Raw genomic sequence first — 27,218 nt, forward strand, 5'->3', positions numbered from 1 at the left:
GAAAAATAAAGAGACAACAAAACAAACAAAAAGTGAGAGGACTTTGCCAGCATATAGTCGGAAAAATAATTTTAAAGACATTTTTAGGGAATTTAAGCCCAGAACCACATAAGTAGCTTGTACTCTTAGAAGTATGAGTGAATAAAGTTATTCATTAAAATAAATGGAAATGTGTGAAAGACAAGTTTACATTTTAACCATATTGTCAGTACATGCAACAGTTTCTACAGCTGCAATATAAAGGATGAGGTGCATGTGTAAAGAAAATCACTGCCTCTCTGTTCCCCTGCATAAATGTCCAACGTGGCGTGCAGTTTTCGATGCATGCCAATCCATGCACCAGTCCAAGAAGGACTCACCAGGGTCTGGCCTGTCACTGCACACACTCACCCATCAACAGTCATGTCTTGGCCCTGCTCTTCTAGGTTTCCATGCACATTTCTCACAGATTCCTCCTTCATGGAATATTCTCAGGACTCAGCCTGGCTCTGCCTATCCAGGCCCTTCAGCCATCGCTCTTGCCCATGGCAATTACAAACAACACGCATCTTCCATGCAAGCTGCCCCTTCAATGCGGGTCCATAGAGTGACCAACCGTCCTGGCTTGATGAAGGGGTCCATGGGGTCGCAAAGAGTTGGACATGACCGAGGGACTGAAGAACAAACCCCTCCAGAGTGGACAGCACCTTCTCCTGGAAATAAAGAAACCGTCTCAAAAATGTTTCTTATGGGCCTGGGCTTTCCCTCTGGAGGTTTTTTGCAATCAGGCTCAGGCACACAACCCATGGACCCCAAGTTTCATTCTGGAATTTGAAACTTCTAATTCTAAGACCAGAAACTAACAAGGATGAGTTGGTCACCCTGGTGCTGGTACAGGTCACACCAAGTACTGTGAGTCTTGACTTTCAGAATTCCAGCAGCATAGGCCCAAGAAATTTAAGGCTTCCTGCTGTATTAACACCCTGACAGATGGTACACCACAGGTCAATTCTGGAGCCACCTGTGTTTATTTCTTATAAGACTCTGTGGTTGGTTTGCTTTTCCCTCTTTTAACCTTTAGTACTGTTGACCTGAAACAAGTGAACTACCAGATATTTCTCCAGCAAAGATGGATTGCTGGGTCAGCAGAGAATTGGAGTTCGGAGCCTGAAACCAAGGCGAGGTACATACAAGTCCCAGCATGGCAAGGGAAGGAGAACACTTTTATAGAGAGGAAAAGGAATTTGGGAGGGCTGTGGTAAACAAATAGTCCATGGCTTTTCATCAGCTGAGTCCTTACTGGGAAAGAAGAGGAGTCTTTCTTCTTCCAGTTGGTCTATGCTGTCATCTCAGGGCATGAGAACTTCAAACAGTCTGATTTTAAGATCAGACCAAAGTTCCAAACAGTAACTCACATAGAGAATAAAGCTTTAACCAGAAAGATGAAACCTTTAAATAGATCCTAAATAAAGGAGAGCTTTAAACACAAGGGAGTGTGAGGTCAGATCCAAGAGAAAGATGTACCTTCCGACTCCAGGTTCATGAGAAAAGCAGTAAGCCACTCTGGGCTCAAGTGTGGATACCATACCTATTTGTTTAGCAGTCCTGGAACCACTGAAAGTCTTTCCTGGTCCCTGTTCATGCCACCAAAATATTGACTGAAACAAATAGACTGCTAGATATTTCTCCAGCAAAGATGGGTTTATTCTGACCAGTAGAGAATTACATTTCATTGTCTGCAACCAGGGTGAGCTACAGGCTAGTCCCAAACAGCAAGGGAAGGAGAACGCTTTCATTAAGAGTGAAAGGAAGTTGGAAGGGTTGTAGTAAGCAAGAAGTCCATGGTTTCCCACTGACTGAGTCCTTGCTAGGAAAGAGAAATCTTGCTTACTCTGGGGATCTGCTGTCCTCCCAGAGCGTGAGAGTGCCCCCTTCTGGTCTCCTAACTCTATTTGCAGTTTCTCTATTAATGTTTTATAGTACACCCCCTCCTGGCAGTTCCTGTCTTTCTGGCCGTGGAGCTCACTGAGAATGTAGGGTCAGTTTCCATCCGCTCTTTGCAGAAATCCTTCAGCAGGGACATTTCTGGTTTTTTTTCAGAGTGGGGAGTACTACAGGGTCAGAAATCCACACATTAGCAGGTCAATGAATGTTTTACACTGGTTGACACTAGGGGAAGATAACCTGTTAAGGTTTCAAAAATACAATGTTTTACCAGAAGTGCAAATTTCTTCAAAAAAAGTTTAATTGTATTTATTTCATAATAGTAAATAATAACTGTCTTCACTCAGGCTGCTATAACAAATTACCATAAATTGGGTGGCTTAAACAGCAGACATGTATTTCTCACAGTTCCAGAGGTTGAGAAGTCCAAGGTGTTGGCAGATCCAGTGTCCGGTGAGGGCACGCTTCCTGGTTTGCAGATGGCTGTCTTCTTCTTGTATCCTCACATGGTGGAAAGAGAGATCTTCTCTCACATCTCTATAAGGCACTAATCCCATTTATAAGGGTTCCATCCTCATGACCTTGTTACCTTCTGAAAACTCTACTTCTGAATACCATCACTAGGCATTAGGGCTGAAATCTATGAGTTTGGTGGTTGGAGGAGAATTAAGGGCCACAAACATCCAGTCCACAGTGATAACTAATATTTAAAGAGTATTTGCTGCATACCAGGTACTTTGCCAAGTACTTTTAAGTACATCGTGTTGTGTATCTTCAGAATATGATGTAGGTCAGGAGACTGAGGCTCAGAGAGGTTCAGATACTTCTCCGAGGTCACATTGCTGATAATGGGAAGATCTGGGCTTTGAATTCAGACAGTCTCACTGCAGAGTCAGCACTTGGATTCAGAACCGCAGACCTGGAGCTAAGCAGGATCACACTCAAGCAAATTGAGAACATTGCAATTTCATAGACAGTGTTCTGGGCAATTGTGGAGCGAGCGTTATCAGTCAGGGTGCATCTCCTTCCTGAACCTATGTCTTCCTGGACCTACATCTGTATCACTGATGGGGCTCTCAGTTTCTATAGCAAGAGTTAAGTAAAAGATAAACATAGCTGTACATTGAATGAATCCAAGAATTGCCCAGAGTTTGGCCAGTCCGAGATTCTATGGTCATTCTGGATTTATATGCTGTCACCAAAATTCCAGGGACCACACGCCCATGGCTTACACGTAGCCAAGGATCCGTCTCAGCTCAGCCAGTTTCTCTAGAAAGTGAGCCACGCTGACTAGATCTAGGCTTGAAACTTCAAAGAAATGTAAAACAAAGACCATCAAAGAAATGTAAAGACAACTCATAGTGTGGTACTTCGTAACAGTTTGAGTTTGCATCTCCTTTTTGATCAAATTCTTGGCATGCACACACATCTTGGAGTAACTGTGTTTTGAGTTCTTCCCTAGAGTTTTAGGTTCAAATGTGACATTTTGCATGTTTTCCAAGTTTTCTGCACTGAACATGAATTATATGGGGTCAGGGGTCAGTGTGGGAACCCCTTGCACTAGATTGTGAGCGCCCCCCCCTCACCCCGTGCTGAGAAGCATATTTGAGCACCTTACACACACCTATCCTCGGCACCTTGCACAGCACTTGGCAGCTGGTGGGGATGAATTCAGTGATCACACTATGGCAAGTCCTGAGGGCTACCAGAAGATGCAATTGACTTTAAGGACTTTCCTTGTGCTATTTGGTTTAAAACACAATTGTGCTATGCTTCGTCGCTCAGTTGTGTCTGACCCTCTGTGACCCCATGGACTGTAGCCCGCCAGGCTCCTCTCTGTTCATGGGGATTCTCCAGGCAAGAACGCTGGAGTGGGTTGCCATGCCCTCCTCCAGGGAAACACAACTAGTAGTCCTCTTTTCCCAGAACCAGGTTCTGAGAGGTTTCAGCTATGGGAATGAAAGGAACCAGACCTGTCCTCTTGACAACAGTCTCCGGTTTGAGTGTCCACAGCTCCAATCAGCATCCTTCATGTTCTCATGGAAGGTCACTGACGTGTAACCCACATTTTTCAGGCCCCCCCCCCCCCCACCAAGCAGAGAAGGGGATAACCCCATGGACTAGAATGGTGCTACCTTTGGCTCAGGTCCCATTTCCAAGACTCCTGCTCCCAGAATCTTCCCTTCCTGGGTGGCAGGGACAGGGAGGTGCTCATGGATGTGCAGATAGTCCCTTCATTCTTCTTAACTTTCGCTGCCCTCTTTCATGCTGCAAGAGCACCATGAGGCTTCTCCATTGCTGCTCTAACATCCCTGGCTCATGGTTACTGCTCTTATGTTTATCTCATGTGATCTCCCGGGCAAATTGTATTTTCTTAAAAAAAGGGGGGGGCACAGCAGTATATGCAGATCTCTGTACTCTTTCAGAACCTGAAGAGTCTTTCATCAAAAGGTTGAGTCTAATTTCTCTCCCCTGGAATATGGGTGAGCCTTTGTGGATGCCACGAATAGAAAGAATATGGAGAAAAGATGCTGCGTGACTTAGGAGGCTAGGTCATACAAAGAAATAAAGCTTTTCCTTTCTTTTGTCTTTTGAAACATGTGTTTTGGTAAGCCCTGAACTGACATAGAGGAAGGGCAGCTATGCTAAAGCTGCCATGCAGCCAAGGTTACATGGGGATAAAAATTCCCAAGAAGCCTCATTGTTCCAGCCACTAGCTGCTTGAATCCTCCCAGGGTCAACTATTAGAAATGTGAATAGAGCTTTCAGACAACTCCAGTCCCCAGGTTTTGAGCTGTCCCTGTAGACACCACATGCACAAAGGAGCTGTCTTCATCAAGTCCATCCCATACTGCGGGCTTGCAATAAAAATAAATGTTGCTATTTCAAGCTGCTCAGTTTGGCGTAATTTGATCCCGGCAATAGTAACTGGGGTATCACCATTAACAGCATCATCAGGCTGCTCACCTGGCTTCCTTCTTGTTGCAGTTGGTGAGCAGAATTAGGGGAAGTTTCTTGCTCCCACCAGTGTCAAAATTCTTTTATCAAACCTCAAAACATGGAGACATCTAACTCATACCATTTGGAGACTTACAGCTTCATATAGTGGTCCTGATGGTATAAAACTTCGAATCAACTGATTCTTTAGTTGGTTACAGTTTTGCGTGCTCAATAGTTTCAGTTGTGTTCGACTCTTTGCAACCCCGTGGACTGTAGCCCACCAGGATCTTCTGTCCATGGGTATTCTCCAGGCAAGAATACTGGAGTGAGTTGCCATGGCCTCCTCCAGGGGATCTTCCCGACAGGGATCAAATCCACATCTCCGGCATTGCACACGGGTTCTTTATCACTGAGCCACCAGGGAAGCTGTTACAGTTACTTGCCCTCAAAATTAGGTGCGAGCCCCCTTGTAATTGTGTTGTGCTGTGCTTCCCCCATCCAGAGCATCGTGCAGGAGTCAAAGCTTATCTGGTCAGCTTTAATGTGTCCTGCTTCTCTCCTAGGACTTTTGGACCTACAAGCACATTAGGGCTATGAAACTGTTACACACATACTAGGCACTTGGCATTTTACACTCTTCCTGAACGCTCACCACTAATAAAAGTACTGAATAGATCAAGACTGAGAGGACATAGCTCTGTTTTGTGCCAGCAGAGACCAGCTCCCTTCCAGGTTGACACTGATTCATTAATCAACAGCATGTTCAGCCATAGTTAGTGAGTTATGAATCCAACTATATGTCTCTAATTCTGCCCCCCAAAGATATAAAGGTATGGATCATAAAATGCCTTGCTGAAAACCTTGTCTATCAATTTTCTGTTGTCCTAGGTTCGGGACCCCACTCCAGCACTCTTGCCTGGAAAATCCCAGGGACGGAGGAGCCTGGTGGGCTGCCGTCTATGGGGTCACACAGAGTCGGACATGACTGAAGCGACTTAGCAGCAGCAGCGGCGGCGGCGGCGGCAGCAGAAGAGACACAGGCTTTAATTACCTGACTTGTTTTTAATCATCTAGTTTGGCTCCTCACGATGTTTTCCACAACTGTTTTCTCAGGATCCATCTTTTATTTATTTTTGTTTTTTGGCAGAATTGATCTCTAAATCAAAATCCAGCCCCTGTGGAATCTACATTAGGATTAAGTGAGGCTAAGAGAGGAGGGTAGAGACAGTCAAGGTGCATTATTTATTTGAATTTGCATTGAAAGTTATCATTCTTGTCATTTTAATGAATAACTCATTTTTTTAAGTGATAATAGGCGGAAAATGGCTTTTTTAAAAAAGTCCGGAGTTTCAGGGCTGAGTTTTAACACTAGCATAGCACTATTATAGTGCCACCTTGAGGCAAACCTCATGCATTGCAGAGGGGAAGAAATTAAAAAAAAAAATCATAAACCTTAACAAACCTTAGTTCAGCAACATAGAAATACTAACTTGCTCCTTTTTGCCTATCTGCCACAAGCCAGGGATTCCAGTTGGAAGTGTCCAATGACCCTGTGAAATAGGTGCTATTATTATTACCATTTTGCAGATGGAAAAACTGAGGCATAGCTTGTAAGTGGTGGCACTGGAGTTTGATTCTAAGCAGTTTGATTCTAGATCATATACATTTTAATCACTATGGTATATAAAACCTCCAATTTTGCATCTGTACTCTGTCAGGAAGAACGTTTGAAATGTAAAGGGCAGAATGAACATTAGTAGGAGGAAATGGAAGCCCAAGAGGGAAGAGCTGATGACAAGAAACACTTACCACTTGAAAGGAAATCATGTCTTCTGGACTAGACAAAATCTAAGTGCTTAAAGGAATATAGAGGAGGTTGTTAAACATGGCTGTGATGTTGAGGGACTGTGGAGGAGAGGCTGAAAGACTGAAGATGCGCAGTTTTTACAAAAGCTAAGAACATGATAGTCAACTTAGGCATCATTTGTAAGCATGTAAATTAGAAAGTATTGATCCCTAGGGCGCAAATATGGGCTTGACCCAAATATGGGTCAAGTCAGACCCACCTCATTTCCTAATAAGCTGTTGTATAAATGGATTTCAACAAGGCCTCTCAGCATATCCTTGTCGACATGATAAGAAATATGGCTACATGCAAAACAGCTATTTTCATGGAGGCTGATATGACTATATGCTGATGTTTTGATGACAACCTGGAGCAAGGCTTTCAATGGCAAAATTCAAGAGTTGGCCTTCAATTCTTTTCTTCACTATTTGGATAAAAATTCTTGATGTCTCAACCAATACAGAGGACAGATACCATCAAGTGGAGAAGCACAGAATATCAGATGACTGAGTTGGAATCCCAAACATCTTAACCATCTGGACTGAATTGAATGAGATGTAATTGAGTAACAGTGAACATGAGGTCCTTCATCCCAAAGTATTAAGTCAATTTGCCCCATATTGAGAAGTAACCTGGCAGCCTCCCTATCAGTAAAGTGAGCTACACACATAATTTAAAATTTTCTAGAATCCACACTTTGAAAAGTAAAAAACCAAAACTAAGGTAAGGTGAATTTTATAATGTATTTTATTTATTATTTTAATAATATATTTTACCAAATATACCCAGAATACTATATATAAAATTATTGCATTACTTTACATTCTTTTTTTGTACCAAGTCTTCAAAATCTGCTGTGTACTTTACACGTATAGCATCTCTCAGTTTGCACCAGCCACATTTCAGGTGCTCAGAAGTGAACATATAGGACACATGTCCCATATTGGACTCAGCGGCTCTAGAGTGTCCTCATTGACGCTTAGCTCTGTGATGGCACTGCACTCTGATCATGGCGTTCTCAGGCTGGCTGCATCAGTAGAGATACCTTACTAACTCATAAGTATCGATTTCATTTAGCAGAAAGAGAAAGGGTCTGGGCTCTTTGACATAAACCATGGTGGAAGCTGCACCGGCACCCACTATCTGTGACCTCTAGTCAACCCTTCATCATGAGTTCTGGTACCATGCCAGTGACTGAGAGTCTGGAATTAAAAAAAAATAAACACTCCTCAAACTTTTTCTCTCTGCTTATCTCCTGGAGTCTTTGTTCAGGATAGATGTTTTTACTGGAGCTAATGGCAGCTTAACTTTTTTCAAAGACTAAATTCTTCCTTCCATTTTTAAGACCAACCAATGCAACTTTTACAATTAATTGGTTTTAAGTTTCCATATCCTGTTCCCTTTTCCAACAACAGTGATTTCTGAGCACTAACACCCATTCAGGAATCTGGCAATATAACCAATAGTGAATGTAGCTGAAGAGCAGAAACTAAACTTACATAAATATATAGCCAAAATGTTAGAAATGTGCAAAAACTCGCCTTAAAATATATCACCCATCATCATTTCCAACTGGCTTGCCCGGTGTCACAGAACTGAGTCTGATCCCAAGCCAGCCACCCTTTCTGCTTCATTATATATCTCACTGCAGGGACATTTTTCCCTGCAGGGCTGAAGACGCTATTATCTTCCCACCATCACTACCTAGAATATTCCTCCACACCACCTGTTTTCTTCGAGTAGAAATCATGAGTTCATGGTAGTTGAAGATACATTCTCTGGAGCAGACTGCTTGTCTTCAAATGTTGGACCCACTGCTTGTAAGCTGTGAGATGTAATTCAATTTCCTCATCTGTAGATTGAGGATAAGTCTCTCTTCCATATAAACAACCTCATCCATATAAAACACTTGAACAGAAACTGGCCCATAGTAAGGACTCAATAAATATTTTCTACTCAGTGAATAAGAGGACAAGTTTTCAGTTCTTCACATGAAAACTTTGTAACTCACGGAAACTTTTTTTTGGTACACAGAAACTTTTGGCTCCAGGGGGGCTTACATATTGACTACCATGACCTCCCAAGCCCATTCCGTAGGAAGCTTGCTGCCTTGGAGATTTCTGCTCCACTTCGGGGCAGCATTAACTTCTGGGAAGGCAGCTGTACCCTAGTGCAAAAAGCTTGGACTTTAAAGCCTGGTTTTACAATGTTCCTGTCATCTCCACCACATCATATTACTATGCTTTATTACAAGAAAACCTATGGAGCTCTGATACAAGTCTTTCCATATTACAATATGTTTCAGAGAAAGCACTTAAATAGTGACAAAGCCCCATGAACATTTTTTTGCAGCATAAGAATTATATCTGGGGTCTTCCTAGCTAAGAACAGTTCTAGCTTAGTATGTGACTGATTCTTGCAAAAATCTTGGAAAAAAATCAATAGGTGAAAATCATGATCGAGAGCTCTTCTGGGCTAAGATATAGAAGATACATGTTGATAATTATTCCTCAGAAATTAACTACAGAATCTTAGTACATATGAATATTAAATGTACAGAAAGTCCATGAAACATACATATGTATCTGTGTGGTGCATTTACTTTCTAAGATTTTTTAGCATTTTAAATATTCCTCAATTTTCTTTCTCTTTACAAGTAAATGCACAGTTGGATCACTCAAATCCAAACTGTGTCTGATCAAGGTTAAATGATGTGCTTGTTAACTGTTCTAAATGGATGGAATTTCTTTCCCTCTTCCCTTAATTTTTATAAAACAGGGAAAAATAAATGAAAAGGCAACAGCAGCTTTGGCTGTTATATAGACATAGACAGGAATGTTGCTGGAACCATACTGATGGCTAGACAGCCACTCCATAAACCCTCTGCAACAGTTGTTCAACAACATTGAAACATTCACTAGCTAAAGTAGAGAAGAGTGTGATCTGACCACATAATGAAGAAAAAGGAAAGAGGTTCCAAATTCACATATATTGAGGTCAAATACCACCTGAATTAGGTGCCACTGACAGAAGGAAATGTAAATTTGTTACTCTAGTACTTTAAATTTCATTTTCTAGGGGCAACAACAATCCTAGTTCCCAGCACAAGCCAAAGACTTGTTAAACATGTCACCTGAGATTGGAGACATGAAAAGTGCTTTCTAAACAGTAAAGTTCCCATGTCAGATTTTACTATTCCCTAATTAAAATGAGAAGGAATATACTTTCTCAAGGATAATTAGGGGCATGTTTCACCCACTCTCATCTCTAATTTCTTCAGGCTCCTCTCTAGAAAGTGCCATGTGTGTTTAACTGGGTATGGGGACTTCACCACTCTCTCACAGGTTTGTGCGTTCATCTTGCTTCATGGGAGGAAAATCCAACTAGCACACAGGTCCCAGGGAGGGAAATGAGGCTGATTAAGGAAAAATGGCAAGGAAAACAGATGGAGATGGGAGAGACAACAGGGGAGCTAAACCAACAAGAAACAGGAGTCAAGAAAAAAATTAACAAAAGAATGTATTTAAAAACAGACTTCTCCAGTTGGCATTTCAAATGAAACAGCTAACCATTAACTCCAACCCTTTGTATAGTGTCTTTTTGCTTCTGGAGTCCTCTTGCAGCTTTAATTCTTGAAACTCGGGTGGCAGCACCAGACATAAATCCCAAAGGGAGAGGTATTGTTAAACCTTTTGCTGGTCATTCTTTTCTCAACACAAATGGACAAATTCTTAAGCCCGCTTACTCATTTCATGACGATCATTAGAAGAAAAAAAATTAAATCAAACTTGCATATTGAAAATGAAAACAAAAATACACACACACAAAAAAAACCCCTGCAGATAATAAATATCGCTGATTCACTTATTTTAAAACAAAGTCCAATTTTATTCATTCTTAATATCCTTGCAGTCCATTGTAAACCTTCTGCACTGATCCTTGTTTCAGCAGCTGTTTGATACCTGGAGGAAGAATGAACAAATGACTCCATTAACAAAAATGTAGCTTAAAGAGCATGTCTCACAGGAAGGCTCCACAAAAGGCCCTAGGACAAGCATGGATCTGAATTAAACAGGTAACCACCCATGTCCAACTTCATCACGTGAGGATACCCATACACGCACATCCAAGGGAATCCCTTGTCTTTGTGTCTCAGGCAGACATACAACACACACACCCCACAAAATTCCACGAGAAGAGGCAGTTGGAATGAACAGAAAGCTCTTCAGCTGTCTTCCATCTCTTCTTCTCTGTCCTCTTTCCACTTTTGATCTCTTTCCTTTCTCCTTTACCTTTTCGTTTTTACTTACGACCCACCACCTGGGCCCTCTTCTCAAGCAACCATTGTAGCCTTCACCCTCCAAGCCTCTGATCCTTCTAAAGCAGAACTCATCTTTCCCTGAACAATAAACATTATACCCTCACCTTCTCTTGCTTCCTCTGACAACTGTTCTTTTGGAAAATCCACATCGAAAGTGATTATCAAAGAGCCCTTGATGTTGTTGTTGTCAAAGTTGGGGAGCCCTTCCCCTTTCTTCCATAGCTTGGCTCCGGGTCTGGTGATCTTATCCCGGGAAATATGTACCTGGAAAGCAAAAGGGGATGTAGAGAAGGACTGTACTCTCGGAACACAACCCACAGCTTCCAGTGAGCACTGATACCCAGAGCTCATTTCACAGCTCAGCAGAGCACCAGGATGAAGGGGCAAGCAAAACATGTCTCTGTGGCTCCAAAGGACTGAAGTAACCTCAACATCAGCCACAGGAAGGCTTTAAAAGGACAGGACTTTTAAAAGAACTAGTTTGCTTACCTTGTGACCATCTAAGTGAGTAATGTCCATATCAAAGCCCACCAGAGACTCTACGAGGGAGATTGTCACATTTGTGTATAAGTCATCTCCTCGCCTTTCAAATATGGAGTGCCTGGAAGAGAACAAGGTAAAGATCAGTAACTTCCAAAGTCTTTTTTTGGAAGAGTTCAAAAACTTTTTAGAAAAGTCATGGAAAAGGATGGTTGCCACTCTTTCAAGCAATAAGCATCTCTTAAGACACTCCTTTGTGTATAGAATTAATAGAGACTATAAAGTTAGTAGGATTTATTAAGCCTTCATCTTCAGGAGCTTGTGATCAGCAAAAGCATATAATTAAAATACAAGTAATCAGATTACGGAAAAAAGAGGACTTCTGGCCATGGAGTTGGGGGAGAAGGGCATCAGAGATCGGTGGGGATCCCAGAGCTGGGTTTATAAAGGCCCGGTCAGCTCTGAAGCTGTAGATAAGGAGGGTGCATGGGAGACTGGGGACAGGACAAGAGGGAATTCTGGCAAAGATATGGACTTGAGAAGGGACTAGGTTCATTCAGGAAACAGAACATATCCCAGTTTCCCAGGAAGTGATCAGAAAGACAAGGCAGATGAAGAACACTGGGGAAAGATCACTGAGATTAAGGAGTGCTCTGAGAGAGAAAATTCTTTGGCATTGGGGGCCCATTTCTCCATATTTGGGTGGGAATCTTGTTTCAGTGAATCCTTAGAAGCAGAGGCATCACTGGTCTCCGAAGTGGTAACCAAGAAAGCCTGACTTCCAGGTAAAATTCTTATGTAAGGGGCACTGCATGTTGAAGAGAGGCAACCAGGGAAGCTGCCCAGCAGCTGCAGATAACGTCACAGTAGGTTCTGTCTATGGAAAAGTCTCCCATTATTGCATGGGGCGCATTTCCTCAGTTAATATCTCTGACCTCCTCATCTGCTTCTCTTTCACACCTCCTTACTTGTCTTATCAACGCTCTCCAACCAACATCGTTTAGAATCTTAAGTCCTGAGTAAATAAATATTTAAGCTCAATAAGGGGCTCCAACCCAAAGAAGACTTCCAAACTGAGATGACTTACTTGACAACTTTGATTCGGAACCGCAGGTCTCCTGGCTCTCCATCCACGTGAGGCTCACCTACTCAGAAGAGATTACCACACACTGTAAGCAGAACACTGCAAATCTGTTTGGTAGCTGAAAAAAGTTTTTAAAGCCACTAACTTGGGCTTTGACTGTTAAGCCTATCTGTGAGCACAGTCTCCCTACCTGGTTATATCAAATTTTAGATTATTAGTGAGGCTCACCTGTGCCTCAGGCACAGCAGTAAATAAGTTGACCTATTTCCTAAACAAAGAATGATTCACTGATTTCTGAACCTTATATTTTTTAAATTTTATTTTTTAATTTTTTTAATTTTAAAATCTTTAATTCTTATATGCGTTCCCAAACATGAACCCCCCTCCCACCTCCCTCCCCATAACATCTCTCTGGGTCATCCCCATGCACCAGCCCCAAGCATGCTGTATCCTGCGTCAGACATAGACTGGCGATTCGATTCTTACATGATAGTATACATGTTAGAATGCCATTCTCCCAAATCATCCCACCCTCTCCCTCTCCCTCTGAGTCCAAAAGTCCGTTATACACATCTGTGTCTTTTTTGCTGTCTTGCATACAGGGTCATCATTGCCATCTTTCTAAATTCCATATATATGAACCTTATATTTTAAAGCTATTTTTTCTTTAGAGTTTTAAATTTAACCCCAAAATGAGGTCTGAGAGCATCTTATTAATGTCAATTAGAGTTACGTCTCTTCTTTTATTGGGGAGTTCAAATTAATCCATTAAGTTCTGAACATCTTAAACTTTGATATAATTTAGGCTGTGTGTGCATGTTAAGTCACTCAGTCATGTCTGATTCTTTGTGACCCCATGGACCATAGCCCTCCAAGCTCCTCTGTCCATGGGATTCTCCAGGCAAGAATACTGAAGTGGGTTGCTATGCCTTCCTCCAGGGGATCTTCCTGATCTAGGGATCAAACCCACGTCTCTTATGCCTCCTGCACTGGCAAGCAGGTTCTTTATCACTAGCACCACCTGGGAAGTCCAACTTAGGCTACTAGACAGTAACTTTTGGTCATCGTATTCAAAGGATAAACAGTAATGCTACAGCTTAAAGGTGGTCACAAAAAGCTTCCTGTATCCTAAAAAACAATGGAAGTGTGTTAGAAATGATGCATGCATTTATTACGTGGCCATGAAGTATGGGGTGAGGTGGGAGGTATTCATAAGCAATCAGAGAGCAGAAAGTTATGATAATAAAACATCAATGTCAATATTTCACCTTCTCCAATAAAGGGGTACTCCATGCCGTCTCTCACCCCAGGTTCAATTTCTACCTCCAGTGTTCGTTCTTCATTCACTAGTCTGAGACAAAGAGAATTTAAAAGGAAAAGCAAATGAAAATATAAACCAAATCCCAGACACAGATAATTCAAGTTTTATCTACTCAATCTACTGTTTCTTGGAAGACTAGGCTATATCTCTAGATGACAAAGCCAATCGATATCCATTCACACCTTCCACCTGCCAAATGCCAGGGCAAAGCTTCTATGTGTCACGTAATCACGCAACCACTGATTCCAAAAGGGCCTATAGTTGGCTGGCTGTTTTAACATGAGGATCAGTAACAGAGAAAAGCACTTACACTTACATCAGTGTCCACCTGAAAGGACAGTGTCATGTTTATCAGAAAATCTAACAGGTGAGTTTATCCTATCTGATTTTTCCCCCCGATCCCACAAATAAATGAGCTAGATTTAATATATACAACTGAAGGTTCAATAAATAGTTGTGTTCACAATATAATCAGCAAACAATATGTCTCTAATCTGAAATTTAGCTAGACATATAAGATTGCTCTAAATATTCCAAGTAGAAAAAAATGGAATATCAACAACTTTAAGAATATTCAGAAATAAAGCTGATTCGTTTATGGACATAAAAGAAGACATTCAGAAGAGATACTTTAAGAAGAAACAAAAATGTAAATTTCTTTGCTCTGTCCTCTGGCAGGACACGAGGAAGAGAGGGAAGGAAAAAAAATCTAGGTATGGACCACTGGCATTTTATTAAACCAATGAGATGATTAAAGTGTCCTTTGGCAGAGCGAACAAGGTGCTTCTACTCACTTGACATTCGGGCACTCGTCGCAGACTACCTCCTGGGTCATCTGGAAGCGCCCAGGGCCCAGCTGGGTGGTCCGCATCTCCTGCCTGCAGTTGCACTTCCGTTTGCCAGGGGCCTGCCTCGCCACGGGTTTGTTTCTAACCACCTAGGAAGTGCACACACAGCATAAGCTTCTCTTTGCATCCCCCAGATTTCAGTTTCCTCACCAGATCTGGGCTGGAACCTTCCCTTCTCTCCCAAGCCATCCTTCAGGGAGACCCACAGCTGAGGGAAGTCCTGGAGGAGTTACAAGTCAGCCCCCACACAGGACTGTAGTAAATGGATCTTTAACGGACTCAAATTCTAAAGCTGGAGGAGAGAGAGGAGGGTAAGAAAGAGAACTAGAAGATAGTGTGCATAGGACCACTTTTTCTAAGCCACAAAGAAATACTACTGAGTTAACATAGTCCACAGAATTACTATTTCTCGAGAAATTTGAGCTGTGTAAAGCAGGAGCCCTGAAGAACAACCACAGCCTTCAAAAGCTGGCATGTGGCTCCCACTCCAAGATTAGCCATGATTAACCTCATGAAAACACTTCCTTGTTTCAGGCAATTCAATCTGGCACTGTTTTCCAATGCTGCCTCAATCTAGATACTCAGCCTGTAAGAAGAGACACAATGAGCATCTCCTTGTAGCTGACTGCAATCAAATATTCTGATCCCTCCAAATCAAAGGATATATATATTATATCCTTCATATATAATAAAATATATGAAGAAATGCATGCCTATGCAGCTGAATGAGGCGAATGCTTGGAGAAAAATCCCTCAAAGCCTACTAACGTATGAAGCCCAGTTCAACAGAATAAACAATAAAAGTAATTAGAGCTAACAGTTATGGCACTTAATATGTGCCAAGCAAGGCCCTAATCACATGTATTTATGAACTCTTTATGACACAGATGCTGCTATCATCTCCATTTTACAGAGAATGGAATGAAAGCACAGAAGGGCTCAGTAATATGACCAAGGTCACACAACCAATGTATGGCAGAGCCAGGACTCTAAATCAGGCAAGTCTAGCTCCAAAGTCTGCACTTCTAACCACTATGCTCTTTTAGAGTAATTATTTTTCTTAAAAAGAATCGACCATGGGGGCATTTAAATAGCAAGGTCACATACATTTTTTACAATTAGATTAACAAGGAATTTGCTAACTATAAGAAAGTGATGTGTACATTATGTATAGCCAATGACTACAGATAACAGGCCTGCAAGGGAACATGGGAAATTAATCTCTGTACCTGAATATAGGTATAAGGCTTCCTAATAGCACTGTTTGGAACTGGAAAAAAAACTGGAAACAACCTACATGCCTATTGATCCAATGTGGTCACAGTGAAATTCTATTCAATAGAATTACAGCTGTAAGCAACAACATGGGTGAATCCTGACAATATTAAGAGTAAGTAAAAAGAGGCCAGTCTCAGAAGATAATGTAGTCTGATGTTGTTTTCAAAAAGTCAGAAACAATGTGAGTGAACGAAATACTATTCAGGTATACATTCACATATAATAGGACAAATAAAGAGTGGCAATAGAGATGAAACTCAGGATATGACGTAGTCACCTTGGAAGGGAGGTGGGGGGATGGAATAGGGAAGTAGCATGTAGGTAGATATAAGTCCTGGTTTATTGTTTTATTAAGTTCTTGGGCTGAGAGATGAGTTCATGAAACAATTACAGCGTATCATGAACTAATCATTAGTCCATGGAACATAATCATGGATTATGATTCATTCAATTCTACGCACTGCCCCCCTTCCTAAAAGACAGAGAAGGTACCCAGAAACCTCTTAGTTTTAGTCATAAGAACACATTCTAGAGTTAATATGAATAGGTGCAAAATTTGGACTTACTTCTACAAAATTTCCTGCATACACTTCTTCCAAAGTGACTTCTAGATCTACAATAATATCACTTCCTCTTGGAATATTTCTGTCTTGCTGACGAGGGGTTCCTCCAAACATGAAACCAAAATCTCCAAAGAAGCTGTTGGTAAGTGTAAAATCATCAGGAAAAGAAATCAGAATTCACCTCTTATAATTTTAGTTTTCTTCACACTGATAAAATATTGTGACCTACCAATGAGCAAAACTGAAAGACATTTTTAATACACTGAAGTAATAACATCATATATAACTTATATAGTATTTACAGTATAAATATACAGCACATATATATTGCCCCAACACAAAAAAACTACTTTTTAATATTGTCTAGATATACAATACAGTGTACAAAGTATGCCAATGAATTATAAATCAATGAAAAAATAATCTCTTTAATACTGACAAATATCAGAATATAATGGAGATGTTGAGAAAGGGTATAGTATATATAAGCCCATGTATTGCTGAAACCAACAGTAATTTTGGACTCTTGTAGTGTTCACCTTTATATGCTTTTTAGATACTAACTTTGGTGAAAGAAGCTACTGCTTTGTACAAAAATCTTGGATACATAATTAAACTAAAAAAGCATCAGCCTCAGTAAAACTCTGGACCTGACAGAAAAGGAAGTTCTGGTCTCATATGGTCAAAATTAACTTGTGTTAAATAACAGAAGCATCACTTTAATATAAACAGTGACCTTTAACTCCATAGGAGTTCTAATTTTAGTCTTAAATTTTGGTTAAGAAGTCTCAGATGTTAGCATAGTGATGACAACTATACAACCCCTCAACTCCTCCCTCCAGAAAAAAAAAGACAAAAAATCCCCCAGTCTCGGTGAACAGACTCCCTGAATCTTGAATAAAAGCAGAGGGAGAGGATTTTGATGCAGGAGGGGCATGGGCAGAGCCTTTTCTCTTTCTGGCATCTCTGGGTATCACTTCTAACTGCCAAGAGGTTTGAACAGAACACTTCCCTGGTAGGCTAAAGCAGCCAAATCAATCCTGGGGAAAAGCAGGATTTCCTAACCATATTACTCACACATCTTCACAGGTCCTGAAAATCTACTGTCACCCCCAAACACTAAACATAGCAACTGTGATTCTTACTTTTTTGAGTTCACAAAACTCTTTATAAGAATCTGAAGAAAGCATTGCATCCTCCCCCCACAGAAATGCATATTCAAATATCTTTTTATTTATAATTTGACTCAAAACCCCCGATCAAGACCACCTATTTATGCATCATCAGAGCACATGAAAATTCAAATGTTCAATAAAGTGGGCCTCAAAGAGTGGGAAGGTAAGGTGTTTATCATCCAGCCACTCAGCATGCTCAGAAAGCCGGGAGCAGCAAGAGACGGAGAGTTCTCTGCCCTGACTCCTTCCACCAATGCTGATGATCACAATCATCCCTTTCTTGCTGCCAGGATGAAGAGGCAGCTCTGGGTATAGGAGCAGGAATTTCTCTCTCTTACAAGAATCATCTTGCTCAGTAAGTGGTTTGCAGATCTGAAGACAGCGAGGAGACAAAATGAACTGGTTTCCAACATATATCACCCCCAACAGAGTGGGAATTGATTCAACTGATATGGTTGGCTAGAAGGACATCCCTATAAGTACTACCCATCTTTGCTGGAGCTTTGTGAAAATAGAGAGGTATATTCCCATACAAAGGATGATGAATGACCTGCTGGTCAAGGATCAGTTGAGTTGTACTTTTCATCAAAAGATTCTGAGCAAGGGAGCAAGGATAATTCTTCAATAATCACTAAGTGATCCACTCTCAGACACTAATACTTTGCAGATGGATAAATTACTTACTGTGAAAAAATGTCTCCATGGGAGCTCTGATGGCCATCTTTCAAGCCCTCTTCACCATATGTGTCATACTGTTTCCGTTTCTCACTGTCCGACAGAACCTGGGGGCAAAAGCCAGTGGAGGAAACGATTATGAAAAATGGTCTGGTAAGGTGCATTCACATTCATGTTTTAAAATTTTTAAACTCTGATACTGTGTGTAAAATTTTAGTGGATGGTGGTTTTCATTATGTATGGTATTAAGGCATGTTTAAGAGTTAATAAATTCTTTGATCCGCGTTCACTTTGTAACTTTTCACAATGCTCAACTCATGTTTTTAATTTAAATTGATCAGAACTCAAGGAGCTGCATAAACATCATGCAGATTAGCACTAACAAGATTAGCGACATGGCTATGAATGTGAGGGCAGTAACAGGAAAGAGTGAGATGAATTCCTATACCATAAGCTCTACCCGACACTACCCCACACAAATTAAGAGATTGGCAAGTCGAGAAAATCAAATGACAGGTTTCCAGAAAGGTCTACACTGCAATATTTTCATATTCCCCTTTCATTCTTTTGATATATGTAGAAATCCATTTGTGGAAGAGTGCTGTCTGGCACATACAGCTCACAATGTCCCGAGTCTGAATTGCAAAAAGTGAAAAGGGATACTGCTCTACGAAGGATGCTCAAGCTCAATTTCACAACTTGAAAAAAGACTTTCTAAAGTTTTAATGGTTTTAGAAAACCAGATGCTCAGTCATAAGTATATGCTTTCTCACTGGGACCATTTCATATCTAGAATAAAGAATGTAAAACAAAATAAGCTTCAGCGTTATTCAAAATTTGCCTTCCAAAAAAAGCTTCCCATTTACTGACAGCATTCTGAAATATATGCACTTTGAAGGGGCTTTCCAGGTGGCTCAGTGGTAAAGAATCCGCCTGCTAAGCAGGAGATGCAGGTTTGATCCCTGGGTTGGGAAGACCCCCTGGAGAAGGAAATGGCAACCCTCTCCAGAATTCCTGTCTGGAGAATTCCATGGGCAGAGGAGCCTGGCGAGCTACAGTCCCATGGCATCACAAAGAGACTGACGGAACTTAGCAACTAAACAACAACATAACTGAAAATTCAACAACTTTATGCTCTTTGGTATTCTTACATTTCTATTTAGACAGCAGACGGAAGGAAAAAGTTATTCGAAACTCATACTTGTGTTGGCTCAGGAAAAAAAAAGGTTGGAAATATATGGGGCTTGTTGACTCAGCAAAAGAAAGGGAAGATCTGGTTGGCATATGTAAATAGGACACATTTTTGGCTCAGGGCCTGAATGATGTGTAAGGAGCCACAGTAAAAAAAAAAAAACTATTAACATTTAATATACATTCAGAAGGATAAGAAGAAAGTCAGTGTATAAGAAAGTGAGCATTCTTAAAATCAAAGAGAAACGAGTTAGACTAGAAGTGACTTGAGTACTCAACTAAAGCCACTATGATAGAGCAGGTGAAAAATAAAGGGTTTGGTAAATATCCTTTAAAAAAAAAAAAAAAGCTACTTTGGGGAAATAGAAATGGGCAGAGTTAACTTAAAAAACAAAACAGAAAAACCCTCATTATTATGTTATTGGGATTTTCAATATTTTCACTTTCAAGTCCACTTCTCTGTTCTTGCCTTGGCAAAGAAATTAATTCTACATTGGATCCATAAGAAATTCCATTTCAAACCCCCCCCAAAGACTATTTTTAAGTCAGCTTCTTTTTGGACATAGGAGGCTTCTGTAATAACTCATCCAAAACTACCCTTAAAGTTATCTATTATCATTCACTTACTCCTCACTTCTCTTCTGTCTAAAGAATGCAGTTTTATTCCAGTCTTGGAAACTTTTATTTTTAAGAGAAAGAGAGGAATTTCTTAGTTGACTGGCCAATCAACCAGTCTCAACTAATTACCTGCAGTAATCTCAGCTCAGTAGAGAAGATAGACGTATTCACAATAGACCCTTCAACTTTAGTGAGATTTTGATTTGTGGACACTGATTTATCCAAGGACCAAAGACAGGCAATCAAATGAATGACACAAAGAAGAAAGAAAATTTGAACTGGGGACTAGAAAGGCTCTGAGTTAAAATGCAATTTCATTGAATGATGCATGTATAGCCTGCCTAGGTCATGGTGAAACAACATGGAGAATCTACAAAGAGGATGGAAAATCCTTAGCAACAGTTCTCCCAGAAAATAGTTTTGATTATTGGGTTTCTATCAAGTAATGGGAGTATTCATGGTAAATAAAGTGCAAAACATGGAATCCATATTAACAAGAAACAAAATGTTACATATAGTAATTTAAGAGGGTCCACCAACTCTCTCAAGTTTATTTGTGAGCCTAAGGTTAGGAATTTTGGTCCTATAGGTGTTGAGAGAAGAAAGGGAAACCTCATTAATTTTAAGTTTCATGTGCATATAAATCACTTTTACTTCATTCACTTCTTTAACCCAGGCGGCCTTAGGAATCCCCTCTTTGTGGTTTCCTCCACTAAAATATTTTCCAGACTTGTTTCCAATCTTCTCACTATATAGGGATTTAATCTGAATTCAGAAGCTGTAGCTCCCTGACTCAGTTCAGTTCAGTTTAGTTCACTCAGTCGTGTCCGACTCTTTGCGACCCCATGAATTGCAGCACGCCAGGCCTCCCTGTCCATCACCAACTCCCGGAGTTCACTCAGATTCAAGTCCATCAAGTCAGTGATGCCATCCAGCCATCTCATCCTCTGTCGTCCCCTTCTCCTCCTGCTCCCAATCCCTCCCAGCATCAGAGTCTTTTCCAATGAGTCAACTCCTCGCATCAGGTGGCCAAAGTACTGGAGTATTAGCTTTAGCATCATTCCTTCCAAAGAAATCCCAGGGCTGATCTCCTTCAGAATGGACTGATTGGATCTCCTTGCAGTCCAAGGGACTCTCAAGAATCTTCTCCAACACCACAGTTCAAAAGCATCAATTCTTTGGCGCTCAGCCTTCTTCACTGTCCAACTCTCACATCCATACATGACTACTGGAAAAACCATAGCCTTGACTAGACGGACCTTAGTTGGCAAAGTAATGTTTTTGAATATGCTATCTAGGTTGGTCATAACTTTTCTTCCAAGGAGTGAGCATCTTTTAATTTCATGGCTGCAGTCACCATCTGCAGTGATTTTGGAGCCCAAAAAGATAAAGTCTGACACGCTGGACTGGAAGAAACACAAGCTGGAATCAAGATTGCCGGGAGAAATATCAATAACCTCAGATATGCAGATGATACCACCCTTATGGCAGAAAGTGAAGAGGAACTAAAAGCCTCTTGATGAAAGTGAAAGAGGAGTGAAAAAGTTGGCTTAAAGCTCAACATTCAGAAAAGGAAGATCATGGCATCCGGTCCCATCACTTCATGGGAAATAGATGGGGAAACAGTGGAAACAGTGTCAGCTCCCTGACTACTAGAGTCAAATTAATTTTTTCTGTGCCCTTTTAGAAAATGGGAATAAATGGTGACTAGAACTGATAACAATGTATTGTATAGCTGCAAGCTGTGAAGAAAGCAGAAAGTAAATGTCCTCACTATAAAAAGAAATACATGATGTGAGGGACTGAGCAAAATCCTTTCACAATGTATACACATATCAAATCACCACAACATACACTTTACATATCTTACAATTTCATTTATCAATTATATCTCAACAAAGCTGAAAAAAAAATATAACCACCAATCTCTTATCCTATTTCTAGGGGAAAGGTGAATTGCAACACATGCTAAGCAGCTAACTCTTATATTAATACACATGAAAGATTATCAGCTGCTTATTTGTAAAAATTTTTTCACCATGGTGTTGTGTAAAATGGTTCTGTGTGAAACGGTTTTTCAAACAGTAAAAAAGGTGATTAGGATTCAGTAAATACTCCTCTGTGTTGTTAAAAATGAAAAAGAAAGAAAATGGGAATAAGAATATGCCCAGCTCTACTATATTTCATGTTGTCCTAATGAAGATTAAATGAAATGATACACATCAAAATGTTTTAACCTCTAGATTAGAGGTTGTAAATTCAAACTATAGCTATGTTTTCTTTGATCTGCACATAAAAGAAAATTTTAAATTGAATTAGTTCCCAACACGTTATAACCACGAAAATTTACCAAAAAAATCAGGGATTCCACTCCTCTAGAAAAATTAAATGATCTGGCAACACAGTGCTTACATCTATATATGGCAAAAACTGGTTGGGGTTGAATAACAGCTGCCCCCTTGAAATGAGTCAAGAAGTCTTCAGTTTGTCAGAGTCCTCTTCATTCCCTGATGATTGCTAAAATGGAGGCAGAATATCCACTCTCCTGTTTTACCTAATACCTGCCATGCATATTATCTGCCTGGTCCACGTAGGCGGGTGGATTTGCAATCCTCATTTAGATTTTGTTTCTGCTTCTGGCTCCAACTTCCAATCTACTATTAATCTACCAATTCTATCTGCTTTCATTCATCTTTTTCAACACTACTCTCCTTAATAAAACAAATGCTGATATGAAAAGGGCAGGAAGTAGTACCTTCTAAAATACATGTACAATACAGCACTGAGCACTACTTTTATCTACTGTCTATTTCTTTTAAAAAGTGACCTGAAAAACGGGAGTGTTACTCTGCGTTACATGGTCTTTTCTGTATCTGCAAGGTTTTGTTTATACTTTACCTTCTTCCTGACTCACCTCATAAGCAGCACCCAGATCCTGGAATTTCTCCTGTGCCCGTGGATCATCAGGATTCCGGTCAGGATGAAGCTGCAGGGCTAGTTTTCTGTAGGCCTTTTTAATATCCTTTATAGAGGCACTGCGAGGCACCCCCAAGATCTTATAGAAGTCTCGCCTGGGGATGCAGGAGAGGGAGAAGATACTTCATTAAAGGGTTATACATTACATTTTTAAAAGTGAAATTTTTTCCTTTACATTTAGGTTTGTGTCTGAGCAAAGAGGTAGGAAAATGAAGGTACATATGTGACACACAAAAAGAATGACTTAAAAAACCACACCAGAATTTGTAATGAGTTTCATACACTGAAGCAATCATAATGAGAGGCTATGTACTTTTTGAACAATGCTAGGATTATTCAAAGTATCTGTGGCATTCTTAGGATAACTAGTTTTAGTCAAGAAAGTCATTTTCTTATTTTATGGTCATACCGCTATAATCAAATTGAGTCTCTTTGTCATCCTCTATTATCGACTTCAAATGACTTGACTGCTTCCAAAGATCAAATAATCTCAAAGGATGATTTTCTTTATCCAAAAAAATTGTATCACATAAACATTCTAACAGTAGCACTCTTTGAATGTTAAAGATGAAGTGGCTGAAATTAACTTCAAAGGTTAACACAGAAGTTAAGTCAAAGCCCAAACAAGAGAAGCCTGAAAAGAGAATAACATTCATTTGAATGTATGAGTTGTGGAGTTTTGCGCTGAAAAAGAGAAAATATCAATTTTGCAGTCATTCAGTCAGTTCACTCACTCAGTCGTGTCCGACTCTTTGCGACTCCATGCATTGGAGGAGGAAGTGGCAACTCACTCCAGTGTTCTTGCCTGGAGAATCCTAGGGACGGGGCAGCCTGGTGGGCAGCCATCTGTGGGATGGCACAGAGTTGGACACGACTGAAGCAACTTAGCAGCAGCAGCAGCATGCTGACATCTTGTTCAACAACTTAAGGTACACATTGCTTTAAGTGCAAAAAGTGCTAACAAAAACATGTTAAAAATACAATAAAGTTTTACCTAGGAGAAGAAGATTTTTATTTTAGAAATATAAGATGTTTCACAAGGGAAAAAAAAAAGTTTAAGCATATATGCACACGGGGTGGGGGGACTTTTAAGAGAATAATAAGCACTTAAAAGTGTCAAGTTCTTCTAGGTAGTGCTTTCTTCTTTCAGAGTAACCTACAAATTTGTCAGAAGCTAAGGATTTACTATTTTCCACATTCTAAATATGAGCCTGACATATCAAATTCAGTGGATACCGGCCCTACAGGACAGTGGATCTTAAAGGCTGGAGAATCTCTAGAGTCCAGGAGGTCCTGCTTCCTTCAAACAGGTGGCACATTATCATCCTCATGTCAAAGATGGGAATTTTGGTTTTCTTTCAAAGTCACATAATTCATAAGTTGGGTGGGGCTAGAATTCCAGTCTACTGGCTATTCGTGAAATGTTTCTCCCCTCTGCTTGTAATACTACTCAGCTCCCTAAGAATACTTCCTGGAGAGACAATGAGGCATGACAGCTTAGGCTCAGTATCTCACGAAGCTGAAAGGTACAAGGGCTCTTCAAAGGGTCTGCCTTGCTCCTTCATTCCAATTTCTTTCAGTCCCGGCATGGCTACCCTACCTATTCTCCCCACTTCCTCACTTTGCCTGGTATCACAACCCACCCACTTTAATGCCAGCCCAACGGCTCGTCGTAGACTTAACACTGTATCGTCCCCTTCTCCAAACTCAGCAGCCCCTCATCCCACGTTGCGTTTGTCACTGCATCCAACCCTCGCTTCTCTGGGCAAATCTAGCTCTAGGGCTTCCGAGTCTAAGTCCCTATCTCCCGGGTCACCCACTGTCGTCCTCTCCATCCCACTAGCCTGGCCCACACTACCCACTCCTCCTCTCCACCGCCTCACCACAGCAACGCCCCCTACCACTCCCCCCGTCGGACAATGTCCCCTTCTCTCCCCAGCCTGCTTCCTAGCCAAGACTGACTTAATGGCCCCGTGCCCGCAGATTCCAATTCCTCACCCGGCGATCACGGTCCCGATGAGGTACAGCAGCAACAGGCAGAAGGTGCCCAGGTTCTGCGGGGCCATAGTCCCTCTGTGCCGGCCCCGGTCCCCCGCACTCCTCACAGCCCCCGCCGCCGCGTCGGCTCGTCAGCCCACCGGGCCCTGAGAAGCCGTCTTACGCCCGGGTCTCCGACTTAGTTAGCAGCGACAGCTAGCTTGCCCCCTCCTCTACCAGTCCACTTCCCGGGAGTCCCGAGTCCCGGCGAGAGAAGCCCCTAGCGGGCCAGAGCCAATCGCTGCTCCGGACATCACACGCGGCCGGCGCCTCACAGCCAATCAGTGCAGTACACTTCACCTCCGAGGCGGCGCGGGCGGCCAGTTAGGCTTCGGGACTGCAGCCGCAGCTCCCGGCCAATTAGAAGGGGAAACGTCAGAGAATCGCGCCGCCGCAGGAATCCGTCCGGCCCAGGCACCTGCCAGTCGGAGAAAATTACGTAAAGATTGGTGATGTAGGATGCGTCCTAGAGCCGGCGTCCACGGTACGAGAAGTTTCCCTCCGCCCGCCTCCTTGGACTCTCTACCAATCACAAGGCTCTTCCTCCAGCACTGGCCAATTGCAGGAGGGAAGTTTTATATTGGTTACAAGTCTAGGAATTTCATTCATATAGAGCTAGGCGCTGGACGCCCGGGAGGAGGTACGCGAGCGAGATGGGCGGGGACAATGACTGAAAGTCAACGGTACAACGGACGCGACGCTTAGGTCATGATTTGCCTTCTCCTAACAAAACTCACGCGAAACGGTCTTCGTTTCGCAAAGAAGAGGCCTGATGTCCGTGGAAGCAGACAGACTTAGGTTCGAATTCAGCTTCCACCACTTCTAGCGGTGAGAACATGCGCCTTGTCCCAAGTCTAAGCCTAAGCTTCTTTTCTACAAAACTGAGGCACAGCATTTACTGATAGTATTGTGAAATTTTAATCTGTAAGCCGTCTAGCGCAGCGTCTGGCACATAGTAACCACGCAAAGAATAATAAATATTACACTTAAAAGAACAACAACACAAAAAAAAACAACCAGAAACGACCCTCTGACCCCTTCCACCCACCCCTTTGCTCATTTCAGTAAATCACCACCTAGTTGTTCACTGCAAAGCTTCAGGTATCTTCCTTGATTTCTCTCCTGTGTCCCCTATCCGAATCTTTACCTTTAAACCATTTCTTGAATCTGTCCACTATTATATATCTCCACCACCTCTTGGCCAAGTCACATCATCTCCCACCAGGCAAGGGCTTCCTAACTGGTCTCCCTGCCTCCACTCCTAATATCTTAGGATCTCTTTCTCACCCCGATCCTTTTCCCTGCCATGATTTTTTACACACGTGTCAGATCATATAATTTCTCTGCTTAAAAGCCTTGAATGACTTTCCGTTGCACTTAACAATAAGATCCCCAGCCTGTATACTAGCTATTAGATAATATAATAATGTTTACTTGTTTAGCCACTAAGTCGTGTCCAACCCTTTGTCACCCCATGCACTGTAGCCTGCCAGGCTCCTCTGTCCATGGGATTCTCCAGGCAAGAATACTAGAGTGGGTCGCTATTTCCTTCTCCAGGGGATCTTCCTGACCCGGGGATCAAACCATGTCTCCTGCATTGGCAGGCGGATTCTTTACCACTGAGTCACCAGGGAAGCCCCATAAGAAATGTCTAAAGAGATTTAAAATTTATCAATTATATATATGTATATCACTTGGGTATCATACACATTAAAAATATTAATAGGCAGGGAAAGGCAAATATATAACTTTAAATATATAACTTTAAATAAACCATCTACCTAATTATTCTCTAGTGCCTAAAAAGTTTAAAGAGGAATACTGGCCTAGCTGAGTCAATGTTAAAACATTGATAATATAAAGAACCAGATTTGTTCAGTTGCTCAGTCATGTTTGTATCTGACTCTTTGCGACCCCATGGAAAGCAGCAGGCCAGGCTTTC

The 27,218-nt window shown here is 41.4% G+C and overlaps 1 protein-coding gene across 1 annotated transcript; it reads right to left on the reverse strand.

Moving 5' to 3' along the window:
* Positions 1-10,210: 10,210 nt before the first annotated feature.
* DNAJB11 (DnaJ heat shock protein family (Hsp40) member B11) lies at positions 10,211-25,498 on the reverse strand. Its single transcript, XM_004003062.4, has 10 exons — positions 25,238-25,498; positions 23,178-23,334; positions 18,464-18,561; positions 16,608-16,740; positions 14,710-14,852; positions 13,863-13,945; positions 12,598-12,655; positions 11,520-11,631; positions 11,135-11,294; positions 10,211-10,671 (listed from the first exon to the last, which is right to left on the reverse strand). The coding sequence occupies exons 1-10, from the start codon at positions 25,303-25,305 to the stop codon at positions 10,607-10,609; spliced, it is 1,077 nt and encodes a 358-aa protein (XP_004003111.1). The 5' UTR covers positions 25,306-25,498; the 3' UTR covers positions 10,211-10,606.
* Positions 25,499-27,218: the final 1,720 nt, after the last annotated feature.

The sequence above is a fragment of the Ovis aries genome, chromosome 1 (assembly GCF_016772045.2).
Source record: "Ovis aries strain OAR_USU_Benz2616 breed Rambouillet chromosome 1, ARS-UI_Ramb_v3.0, whole genome shotgun sequence".
NCBI lineage: Eukaryota > Metazoa > Chordata > Mammalia > Artiodactyla > Bovidae > Ovis > Ovis aries.

Excerpts from the sequence above, each read along its gene's own strand:
- DNAJB11 (XM_004003062.4), bottom strand. The coding sequence starts at position 25,305 with ATGGCCCCGCAGAACCTGGGCACCTTCTGCCTGTTGCTGCTGTACCTC. Across the intron at positions 13,946-14,709 it reads GACGAGTGCCCGAATGTCAA|ACTAGTGAATGAAGAACGAA; the intron begins GTGAGTAGAAGC and ends TCTTTGTCTCAG. Across the intron at positions 11,632-12,597 it reads TTCCGAATCAAAGTTGTCAA|GCACTCCATATTTGAAAGGC; the intron begins GTAAGTCATCTC and ends GTTCTCTTCCAG.